The sequence below is a fragment of the Malaclemys terrapin genome, chromosome 4, assembly GCF_027887155.1.
Source record: "Malaclemys terrapin pileata isolate rMalTer1 chromosome 4, rMalTer1.hap1, whole genome shotgun sequence".
In the NCBI taxonomy this organism is placed as follows: Eukaryota; Metazoa; Chordata; order Testudines; family Emydidae; genus Malaclemys; species Malaclemys terrapin.
Window position 1 is genome coordinate 15,688,190 of NC_071508.1, and position 12,659 is coordinate 15,700,848.

Consider the following 12,659-nt stretch of genomic DNA (forward strand, 5'->3'; position numbering starts at 1 on the left):
AAAAATCCAGTACCAATGTGAGACAAGTGGCTATTTTGCTCTTGATTCCTTGAACACATGAGGGAAGCATGTTTCTTGCTATTCTATATCAGTATAAAACATAGGTTGGCTAAGCAACAGCACAACCACACAGAAAGGTGTGATAAAAATGAACCAAATTAGGATTTAAAAGTAGTTAATTGTAAATTCCTTTTAATTAAAAGGATTTTAAAGTGCATTGTGTCTCATAAAAATCCACTATTCACTAACACACATCCATCATTCGGTGACAGGCACTCAAATCTAACAACTCTGTTTTATGGAGAACATTAATTGGCATTACAGGATTGCTGGGTGATAGATGGAACCATGGGCCAAGATCCACATCTGGGGTAAATCAGTATCGCTCCAATGAACAATGCTGATATACACCACCTGAGGTTCTGTCCTCACGTTTTTAAAATGCCTCTTATATTAAATGCTGATTTGGGATCTGCTAAGAGTGATCAGATTTTAAAAAGGGATGCTACACAGCCATCTTACGACATCATCTAATGAACAGAAAGTTTTAGAACATTTAAAAACTGGGTACATTGGTCACAAGAAAAGTCACTGCCCTGAAGCTTAAACATCAACAACATACATCATCTTTTTTCAGAAGGGTTAAGACGACTCATCAGGGGTCCAAGCGCTACAGGAATCAAGTGGGATTAGGTTTGGAACAAGAACGCAGTCCGACCTCATTCCGCTATAGGGAAAAGTACAGCCTTATGTTTTTACTGCATCTTTACAAACTGCAAGGGCAATTTTCTTCCCTCCCATATGGAATGTAAATAATAGAAATTGAATGTAATCATTTTTCAGCAGCTGGATTACCCATTTCTTAAAGTAGCCAACACCCATAGTTTAAGGCACATATCACTCATCAGCTTTAGACAAAAAAACCCTACATTCAACCACTTTGAATGTGATATAGACAAAGAATTTATTATCGTAACAGCCAGAAAATCAGCGCTTCAGTCCACCTTCTATACAGGGGCCTCCAGGGGGCTCCTGGGATGGAATTTGCATGCTATAATAAAGCCGACATTTCAATGGGAAGACTTGAGAGAGTCCAGTATAATTGGAAGCCACAGTGCAGCAGTGTTAATGAGCCTTTGAAAGGGCCTGAGAGAATGGATGCTGTAGAGACATCTAGATGAAGAATAGCTATCCTACATGGGTTAGCTAAGCAGAGACTTCTTAGAGCTCGTCAATTCATAAATAGTTTGTTCTGCACATTCTTTCCTTCGGTCAATTAATATATGCAGCCACATCCTCAGCTGGTGCCAACGAGCCCAGTTCCATTGTCTTCGGTGCTGCTACACCCATTTATGCCAACCGAGAACCTGGCCCTTTATTTGCAGATAAATGTTTTCATTCTTTGACCAAGTGGATAATTTATCTGAAGGTTATTCATCTGTGAATATTCTTATCATAGGGTGACTGGACAGCAAGTGTGAAAAATCGGGACGGGAGTGGGGGGGCAATAGGAGCCTATATAAGAAAAAGACCCAAAAATCGGGACTGTCCCTATAAAATCGGGACATCTGGTCACCCTGTCCCATCAATCGGCCAAGAATCTATGTATTTAGCCTTTGTCAGTCCCAGCTTGCCTCGGTCTTATTCCTAAGCCCACGTGGGGGAGAAAGCACAACAAAGCGGGTAGAATGCTCTCCGCCTGTTTTGATTCTCATATCAAGTTTTATGCCACTGGGGCTCCACTAATTTCAACGTGCACTGATGTGAGATCACAGTCAGGCCCTACCGTCCTGGTTTGGGAGTGTTCTACACTCACTTTGCAGAGCTCTAAATACACTCAACCTGTTCCACAATGGGTAGCATGGTACCTATTTAAAAGCCATAGTCGTCCTCCTCTCCAACTACGGCAAATGCTTCTTTAACAGAGCTCCTGTTCCTCTAACTAGGTGGCAACTTGCCTAGCATAACATGACCCTCCAATCATGTGTTCAAGGCGTGCTGTACCATTCCAAGTTCTCTCATCTGCTGGCTGCTCCTGGAAGGGTGTGCGGAGACATTCAAACAGACTCTCTGGCTATGGGAAAAGTTGCCAAGCTGCTGCAACAGGGAAGTTGAAATAAAAAGGAGACGGAATGGAGACGTTGTTGAGAAAACAAACGGGCAGCAGGGAGGGATTGGACTCAGCTTCTGCTGACTCTGAACTGAGACAAGGGGCAAACTTGTAAGGTGAAGCTATGCAGAGAGGTATAATGCTAGCTGCTTTTACCTGGGACGTTCATTATCCAGTTTAATGAGAACAGAAATATACAGCAAAGTCTCTGAACCATTGCTTGTGTGGTCCTCCTCCTAACTCCCGCAGTCTATAGCCCTGAACTCTCACGGCATTAGACTTGCAGTCGGGTAATGCTGTTCTCACTATTTCTTAACACAGAGCGGCATCTGGGAGAGCCTGCCCTGACCAGGCATTTTCAAACCCCACGCCCGCTTTCTTTGATTATCTCTTCCCCTCAAATTAGAGTTACAAGGTCTTAGGCCTTTGGTCTTTAAATTTATACTCCAATTTACACCACAGTGTAAAATGTACACAGGGAGCAGCTAAGCTTCTTGCTCTCAAAGTAATGTGACATTGTGCTTGCCTCAACCAACATCGTCCTAGGTGCTGTACATATACATAGCAAAAGTCCCTGCCTTGCGGGTTTACAACGTAAGTATTATCTCCTTTCCTCATCCTCTCTCTTACCCCCCACCCCCCCTACAAAGTTTCCACATCCACTGGTGATTGGAACTATGATCTCTCTCCAAATTTCCTCCAGTAGACCCCCAGTGAAATCCATCAGCATTGGAGACCTGCCTTCCTCCATAAATCTACTTTTAGACCACAGAAGAGAATACTGGTGCCAGTAACTAGCATGTATACTATCCATCTGATCCCCTGGCTCCTTGGACATGCTGAGTTACTAGATAGATGTGCATCCCATACACCTAGAAATAAAATAAATATTCAGAAACAAATCCAGGACTGCCTATCCTACTATCACTGCAGTGGCGAAAGGATTTTGGAGTCAGCAAAGGACTCTGAATGAGATTAGAGACATAATCTGGTTTGTCCATCTCCAGCCTCAATGTCATCTCAGGAGACTTTTCATTATGTAGTGAGAGTGAATTATAAATGGATCCTCTTGCCCCTAGAGAGGATGCCCTTCTCTGGGTTGAAACTGAGGTCACCTGCAAGCCAGCACAAGTTTTCAATGCAATTGCTTGGGCTCCATAGGGTTAATTTTCCTGTTAACGTGAGTGGGAGTCACACAGCTAAACAACAGATCGTTGTTTATAAATAATTTAGCCCTGTGCTGTGCAGCTCGTGAGTTAAGCGAGGAGACTACATGTGCCAGTCGCCTCAGTGTTCACAAGCACAATATCTTCTCTACCCAATGAGAGCAACAATGGGCTTAAATTCAGGCCAGGCCTAAGCAAGTGAAACTCTAGTGGAATCAAAGGAGTTGCACCAATTTAGAATGGATCTGAATCGGGCCCAGTATAATTCTGCTCTCAGTTATGCTGGTGAAATCTCAATGAGATAGCACCAAGAACAAAATGGGACGCAGCATGTTTTAAGGATCCCTGGCTGCCTGGGGCTCATTGCCGCATTCTTGCGTATATTTCTGCATTATTTCAGACTTGTTCAGGAAAGTGCTATGGAGATACAATGCAAATGTAAAAGAACCAAGGGCCACAGCACAGTTAATAACCCTAACCCTGGGCTTATCAGGAGCAGCTCTGAGCAAACCCAGGCTATTTCTCACCTAAGAAGCCTGGAAATTAAACAGATTGATCACCCACTAACTACGTATATAAAAGCTCCCCTACAAAGCGTAGACACGTCTCACCTCTGTTGTAGCTGGTTTTGGGTTCGTACACAACACACACTCACACACACACAGTTATAGCATGAGTTATAGGCCTGCTTTGCAGTGAAGTTCGGAAGCATTAGAGAGACATCAATACCCCGCCTTTAGGTTATTGGTCCAACTGCTATGGTTACCTTCAACCACCAATTCTTAGGTTGTTCTAAACCCTGTTATGGAAGGAAGTGCCCTCTCCCGGAGAGATCTCAGAGCTGCACGGAATGCCTTCTCTGCATGATACTGACAGCACGATCTGGAGGGAAGTCCTTGCAGAAAGACTTAAAGAAGCACCCCTCAACCGGTCAAGGCGACACTTACTGGTTTGGATCTTGAGCGTGTAAGGGTTTTTCTGCTGGATGGTGTGGGTGAAGTGGAAGCGCGCGTTACAGCTGTAGTCAGTTTGGGCGTCCTGCAGCATAACGTTGGAGAAGTATAAGTCGCCGTTCTGGCCCTGGGAGACGCGCTTGTCTTGGTGGATTGGCTCCATGGCTGAGAGAGAGAAAACAGGAATTCAAAACAAAAGCCATCGAGCTGCTGGACTCCTTAACATCTGCCTTCAAACAACCGGTGTGTCTTCTGGCAAAGCATCCGGAGGGGGCAGCAAATGCATAACTGACGCAGGGTCACTGAAGTCCAACAAGAGCTGATGAGTACAAACCAGTTCTTGTAATTAGTGGCATGAAACACTCCATGAAGAAAACAAAAAACGACTGGAGGCTGCCACGCCCCTCATGGACTTTGGAGCAACACACAGCCTTCCTGGCCTGTTGGACAGGACTCCGTTGGATTATAAGAACTCACTGGTTTCCAATGGAACCAATGACGTGGGATGGGAGGGATTTTAAAGAGCTAGGCATTTCTCATCATTGTAAAATGTGATTTGCCCCATAGCTTTGTTTTCAAGCTGCTGCCATCCCCATGCCTGGTTACAGCAGAGGCTCATGTTCTTGGGCCAAATCACAGGCCTGCTACTCCATCCAGCAGCACACACTGGCCCCACACTCCCCTCACCCAACTACCTCCAGAGCAACAGCTCCCCATCCTACCCTCGCAGCACCGAACCCCTATGGTTTCATATATTTTAAGGTCAGAAGAAACCATTGTCATCTAGTCAGACCTCCTGCATAGCATCCGACATGGGACTTCCCTGCTTCACATCCAACAGGTTGTGACTGAAGTAGAACAGATCTTCTAGCAAAAACATCTAATCACCCACCACCTTCAGTAAACAGTTCCAATGGTTAATTACTGACACTGTTAAAAATGTGAACCTTATTTCTAGGATGAATTTGTCCAGCTTCAGCTCCCAGCCAATCCTTCCCCTCCCTTTCCATTCCAACCTTTTTAAAACCCGTGAACCACAAAGTGACTAAAAACTCATGCCATGATCTAACTCCCACAATTCCTGCCTGCAGAGGATTGTGGGCTGTGACAGGATTTCTCACCAGTTTGTGGTTCACAGGACAAAATGACACACACACACACACACACAAAAAAAAAAAGGAGGTTGAGAACACTTGGCCTATGCCAGAAAGCATCAGCTCCACTTCTGCTGTAGTTAAAACAGGGGGGGGGGGGAAGGCTGAAGTTCTGCATTAAAATACATATTGCGATTGGTCAAAAGATTTCCCTCAGTGAAATGAATGGTCCAGGGAGCCCTGGCCACCCGACCACTGTTCCAACTTACAGCTGCTCATCCAGAAGACAACAGGAGGCGGCAGCCCAGGGGGTGGGTTGCATTTTAAAGTCAGTGGGGATCCTTCATCGATCTCCACAAGGTCCAAATGTTCCTTTGGCCACAAGGGAGACCCTGTAATCAGAAGATGTGAGACACATAGCGGACGTTGAGTTGAAGGGAATATATTGGGAGAGATTTGTTTTTTAAATCACATCGCCCTCTCCGAGGACCTGGCCTGGTTTCAATGGAAAGGCCCTGATGCAATTTAATTTTTATATACACAGGTTTCTTGCAGGGTCCATGTGTTCCTGCTCATGATGATATTTCTCCCTCCAAAAACTACTTATATTGGAGGGTCTCTAAGTGTTGTACAAACATGACTAATGAATTAAGCTTCACGACAACACCCTCTCTAAGGTGTGTGTCATTACCCTTATATTACATATAGGGAAACTGGGGCATAGCGAGACAAAGTAACTTGGGCACAGTCACACAGCAGGTTAGTGGCACAGAAGGGAAGAGAACCCAGGTCTCTTGACTCTCTGTTCTGCTTCCTAGCCACCAGACTATGTAGCCTTCTCTAGCAGCTGAGATTGCAATCCACTGTGATCAGTTACAAACTGATGTTTGTGTGTGTGATGCACCCAGATGACACAGTGACAGGCCCATTAGAAGTTAGTCAGGATATTACCCCTATACGTTAATAAAACACAACAGACACACATACTGCAAGTGAAGCAAGATGTGGCATTTGCGTGGCAAATATTTCCTTCCCAGCGTCTGCAAACCCTATGTCATGCAAACATCTTTTTTAACCCAAACCAGAGCCACTCAGCAACCTGAGGCTGTAGACTGCCTGGCTCAGCCTTGAGACAGAAGCGACAAGTCTGCATTACTCACTGGAAACCTGCAGGAGGATTTTGCTGGAGAGCGCTGTCCCGTACTCGTTTCGAGCAGAGCACTGGTATTCCCCCTCATAATCCTCCGGCCTCCCACCGCCGCGGAAGTCGATGACCAGCGTCCCCGACCTGCGTTGCATCGAGACCTTCGGGTCCTTGGCCACGTTGAAGAACTTCCCATTCCGTGTCCAAGAAAAACTGCCAACATTGGACATTGCAAGTCTTATGTAACCACGTGCCATGTCCGCACAGGAAGAGCCTTACTAGCTACAATACAGTTACATTTAATGTATGATCCATTAACTTTCCTACCTAATAGAGACACAAGATGGAGTTGGTTGCTCTTCCATAGAGTCTGCCAGGGCCAAGCTCTCATTGAGTGCCAGGCTTTCGCCCCCCTTTGTGTATTCCCACATTAAATCTATTTGGGTATTTATATGGCCCTTGTCACCAGTGTCTAAATTCCAGAGCTAAGTGCTCTACTGTGGAAGGTAAGGAGCCAAATTCTCTGCTGGTATAATGGAGCTGTGCCAATTTACACCAGTGGAGAGTTTGGCCCGAGGTACCCAGAAAGACTCACTGGCATCCAGTGCAAGAACGTCTTTAGATCTGGTTCCCCTTTTTGCTGACATTAGTAAACTTTTCTGCATCTCAAAAACAGCAGGACCTCAAGGTCACGAGAACCTTAAAATGCACTCACGTAGGAATGGGGTTCCCTTTGGCTTCACAGTCAATGAAGATGTTATCCCTTGGGTCTACAATATAATCCTTCACAGACTGCTTTGTAATCGTGGGAGGCTGAGGCACTGCAAAGGACACAGAAAGGAAAAAAGAATGAGGAGAAACCCTTTACTCATTGTCCTGCAACGGAATCCTCCTGGGAATTGAGACTTCCCGTAGGGGGATTCACTGTTTATATTCATTATCTTTGAAATTTCAGGTGTCAGTAAAAAGACCCTTCAAAATGTAAGAGCCGCATATTTCTCATCTAAATGACTTAAGCTCCCTGGTCAGGCAGTTCCCCGCCACTAGCAGGCCATCTGATGTGAACTAAAAGTTAAAAAAAAAAAAAAACTCTTTATGAAAGAGACTGAACATGACAGCAAATCTTAGCTAAGAGCTTTCAAAGACAGAACACAAATGTACGTGTTTTACCGAAAAGTTCCTGCAAGGAGCCATCAAGGTAGAACACATTCAAGACAATGGTTTGAAAACTTCCATGTTTAGCCAGAGATAGTTCCAGATTGGTATCTAGGAGCGAAGGGTTTGGAAAGACTAAAGAACATACCAATGACCAGTTTAGGGTCAGGTTCTGAGCCATTACTCTATGGTTAACATCAGTGTAGCTCCAGAGACTTCAACAGATTTATCCCTGATTTGCACCAGGATAACTGGGGATCAGAATCTGAACCCTTGTCTCTTACCCCAGGAACTGGAAATAGCTTAAAGAGGAGATACTTGTTCATTACTAATTTGGTATAGGAAATTGATCTGACATGCATGTCCATTATTTAGTAGGGTCGGCAAAACAACAGATGCAGTTCTCCTCTGAAACAGACTTTTAGCAATAATTCTCCACAGAGTTAGTGTTTGTGTTGCAAGATTAAGCTTTTGCTGGGACATGATAGCTGCTTTATTAGAACTGAAATCTCCTTAGAGCAGCGGTTCTCAAACATTCCCACAACATGATCCCCACATTATGGATTACAATTTCCCTCCAGTCTAAGGTCCACTTCCCTCACAACAGGATGCAACTCAAGGTTAGCTTCCCCTCTCTCCCCCTGCAGAACATTTCTGACTCCATCTTCTCTTTGCTGCTATTCCCTGTAGCAGATCATCTTGCAGGGGACACTTCTGAGCATATCTGTTTTGCTAGTGTCCTCTCCGGTTCTGGTTGGGCTTATTTCCTGTCCGCACATCCCTTATGTACAGAAAAGGAATCGACATGGGGCTAACTAAGGCCGGATTCCTCTTAATCTGGGAGTATGGGGGGCAATGAATCTAAGGCAGGGTGTAGGATAGAGTACAGCAGACTCCCTATCCCCTTCCCTTCAGCTAACAGCACAACCTGGCTTCTTACCTACCCATTCCTCTCTGAAGGTGCCAAAGGCGGGGGAAGAGCCAGGCTGCTTAGGAGCTGAGATACACAATCATCTCTGAGCTACGCAATGAGACAGAGGAAATTCTATTGCTACCCTTACAGCAGATCTATTCCCCATAATCCAGAGTTCATGCCCTCTGCACACACAGCAATTCAAAGGAGACATTGTGCATGCCAGGAGAACTTCAGGCAGATTTCAAATTCAAGGGCACCAACTGCCCACCGCTGAAGAGGAAAGAGGAGAGCTATGTTGGACAGGAAGGGGGAAGGTAGGGAGTTAGGTTGGAAGCAGACAAATGGTGGTAGGAGGATAGTGGAAAAAAAAGTGAGAATCTCATTGCAGGATAGAATTGGAAATGAGTCCTTATAAACCACCATTAAAAAAGGATAACCTTTCTGAAGGTCTCCACCTACAGTTTGAGAACCGCTGCCTCGGAAGAAGGTCTGCTGTGTCTGGCCGTGGCCCATATTTGCAGCTCTGACCTACATTGTGAATCCACTCATCTGCATGAGCCATTAGAAGCATCTGCAAATTAGGGCAACAGGTTCCAGTTTTGTACTGGCCCCGATTTAAAATGAGGAGCCAGACTCTGATCTAGTGTAAATCCAGAGTAACTCTGTTAGAGTCCATGCACTTATGTTGGCATAATGCAGATCAGAATATGGTCCCAGGAGGGGGCCCTTTTAGAGGCAGCCCTGGTTTAGAATTGTCCAACCATTTGCAGATGTCTCAGCCAACTGGCCTACACACGGATGCAGTGGATCAGACAGTCCGAGGAGGCAGGGGGGTGGCCAGACTCCCCAACCTCCAAGGAGCAGCTCATGCTCTTAAAATCTGTATCTTCCAACAGAGTCTGCTTTCATGGATGCTGTTCCTGCCTTGCCATCACAAGCCATTCAGATTGCCCCTACCAGCGGGACTAATATATAAAAAACAAGACAGGGTAGGACTTACATTCATTCTGAATATTTGCTGTTAGTTCCGAAGTGTAAGCATTATAAAAAAAGAAACAAAAAAAGGTTAATTGAAAAAGAATCCAACGGATTACATACGCAACATGGCTATCAAAGGGACTACAAATATATCAATATCCAAACATGGCCACTTTAGAGTAAACAATGCAAATGCCTGCTAGCCCACTTACCTTCATTTAAACATGGGAAAATCCCTCCATCAAAAACATGATTCTTTCATATTCACAATGAGGATTGCATGTTCACAATGAGTATTGTGTGTCACAGGCCACTTGCCCCCAACCTGCCTTTTAAAAACTGCACATGTGAATTTAGTGAGGTTGAATGGTAACAGATCGGCAGCTCTGGAGACTAATGGGCTAAGCTTATTCATGAGATCAGCACAGAATGGGCACTGCCAGAGCAAAAGTCTTATCCCACTGCCACCAATATGCCCTATCCCGGAGTTGGATGGATCGCCTTTAAGGATAAGAAAGCAGTTCAGTCTCTCTGGGCAAATTCCATCCTTGGCCTCGACTGCTGTGACTGCCAACAAGGAGGCCGCAGGTGCCGACTGTGATGGTGGTGGTGGTGGGTTAGAGAGATGCTTTTCCGCTAGGCACTAGACTGCAAACCAATGACCGCACATCAGGATACTTATTGGATAGTGGTAACTTGTGATCCCTAACCAGGTCTGGGCTTGAACTGGTGGCAAATTCAAAAGCCAGTTACTGAGCCCCTTAGGCCAGCCCTCCAGGCAATCAGGGAGCAGGTGTAGGGTTTAATAAGTCTTGATTTGGCTAACTAAGTAAAAGCCCAAAGCAACCCAGGCACCTGTAAGATGTAGTGTCTGACCAAGAGATCAAAAGGCATCTTAATTGCCAAGGGAGACATCATGCCTAATGTACCTGCCTCCCCACAGCCCTGCGTCAGGGTCTGCCTCCAGGTACCAGTGTTTATTTCCAGAGCTGAACCATGAGAGGTCTGTTAAGTTCTTCATTTAGCTGTTTAAACAGATACTTTAAGCTGTTAACAGCTGGCTCTCTGCCAAGACCTGATGGACCACCGGGGCAGGGTGAAGGGGGACAAGGAGGCAGTTCTGTCGCTTGGTTGTAAGAGCTGAACCACCAGAAGCTTTCCCAATGTAAAGAGAAAGCTGAACACAGCAAATGGGGAACAAACCACTGACTGGCCAGCCAAGCATATGGAAGATACCGATTCCAAGCAGGAGGAAATGAGTGCTAGCAGAATGGTCCATGGTAGGGTGACCACATGTCCTGATTTTATAGGGGCAGTCCTGATATTTTGGGGCTTTTTCTTATATAGGCACCTAATTTACACCCCCCGCCCCAATTTTTCACTCTTGCTATCTGGTCACCCTAGTCCATGGACGACTTCCTTCCTCCCCATGGTGCATCACTGTTGTGCTGAGACGTGACACTTGCACTGTCCACACATCATAGTGGGAAGCTCGAGCTCCAATTTCAGCAATGACCGCATGAGACTTTGGGCTCAGTGAGCAAGATTCGATAGAAGAAGGAAGCAGAAGAGTCTAGGAAAGCTTTTGTTTAGAAAAAAAAGTGGAAGAAAAATAATCCTGTGCAAAATAACCAAGTTACTCAATAGCAGGGAGACTTTTCCTTGTGATAGACGTGTTTGTAGAGCACCTAACACAATGAGGCACTGATCCTGGACGGGCCTCTGGACACTACTGTAACACAAGGTGAGAACCACAGGGTTCATTTTAGAGGGACCTAGTTAGGCTTTTAAGGAGAGTCACTAATTTATTTGGATTTTTAATGGTCTTGGTTTAGTTGCTTATCGTAACTTGTTATATTTCTTTACACATTTTATTGAAAGCAATAAGCAGGTAAAAATAAAACATTATTAAGGCTAAACTATTATACCTTTTATTAAGTTAACAAAGGGTTAAATAATACAATTCTATTAATGTTATAAGGTTAGAATTCATTTAAACTAAAAGACAAGTATTATTCCAATATATGCTATGTCTTTTCCAACAAATAAAAATTAACAACATTGCCTATAATACAAAAACAAAACTGGTTTAAGAAATAATTTGGAGGGGTGAGAAGACGACGTGCAAAAAACATATTTTAAATGATAGAGCCGTAGTTTGGTAGCGTTAAGACCCTTCAGTGCCACAGTGGTTCATTGATTGATTGCATGAGCTATGCGTTATTAAACGGTTCACCCCAGGATCTCTAAATGCAGTAATGTAACTATTCTAACGCAGCTAGATAACAAAAGACATATGTTAATAAAGCTTTCCTCTTTATGGTGCTTTGAATCTTCAAAACCCACTAATTTGTTTACAACACTCGTCACACAGTAAGAGTATTATCCCCGATATTACAGATGGGGAAACTGAGGCAGACGGGGCAGTGACTTGCCCAAAGTCACAGCGAGTCAGTAATCGAGTGGGAAAAGAACATCGGTCTCCTGACTCCAGGGGTGAAAGTGAGCCAGTACGGCGTACTGGTAAGAAGCTGGTACCAGCCCGTACGCAGCCCACATTAAAGTGCTGCCACATTAAAGCGCTTTATCGTCGCTGCCCCTTTTGCGCCCCCCCTTCGGTGGCCCTGCTGGTACAGTCCCTACCGGCAGGGCCGCCGATGGTGGGGGGAAGGGGCAGCAATGTTAAGGCACTGCCATGGCAAAGAACTTTGCTTAAAGCGCTGCTGTGGCAGCACTTTAACGTCATTGTCCCTTTTGCCCCCCACCCGGCCGCCGACGGGGGGGGTGGGCAAAAGGAGCAGCTGCCCCGGGGCTGGCGATTTAAAAGGGCCGGGGCTCCGGCCGCGCAGCAGGGGCCAGAGCCCCAGGCCCTTTTAAATTGCCACTGGAGCCCTGGCCGGCGTGAGCCAGGCGGCCTGGAAGGGCTGGCTGGGGGATGCTGACCCCCCCAACCCTACTCCTTCTGCAGGCGGGAGCCGGAGCCGGCCCTAGCCCCGTACCCGTAAGTCTTCGGAGTTACTTTTACCCCTGCCTGACTCCCAGTCTGCTGAGCTAACCACTAGCAAGCACTGCCTCCCTATTGCTATAAAGGCTGAAGAGTGAAATACTTTACCTCTCCACGATTCCCTTTGCACCGTCTTAAA

General features: G+C 45.5%; 1 protein-coding gene across 4 annotated transcripts in view; it reads right to left on the bottom strand.

Moving 5' to 3' along the window:
- Positions 1-12,659, bottom strand: part of NFASC (neurofascin) — a 192,566-nt gene that overhangs the window by 86,818 nt on the left and 93,089 nt on the right. For all 4 annotated transcript variants that reach the window (XM_054027418.1, XM_054027419.1, XM_054027416.1 and 1 more), the window contains exons 4-8: positions 9,539-9,556; positions 7,183-7,288; positions 6,484-6,680; positions 5,593-5,715; positions 4,224-4,394 (exon numbers count right to left, since the gene is read on the bottom strand). In XM_054027418.1, coding sequence (XP_053883393.1) covers positions 4,224-4,394; positions 5,593-5,715; positions 6,484-6,680; positions 7,183-7,288; positions 9,539-9,556 — 615 coding nt within the window. The remainder of the gene's footprint in view (positions 1-4,223; positions 4,395-5,592; positions 5,716-6,483; positions 6,681-7,182; positions 7,289-9,538; positions 9,557-12,659) is intronic.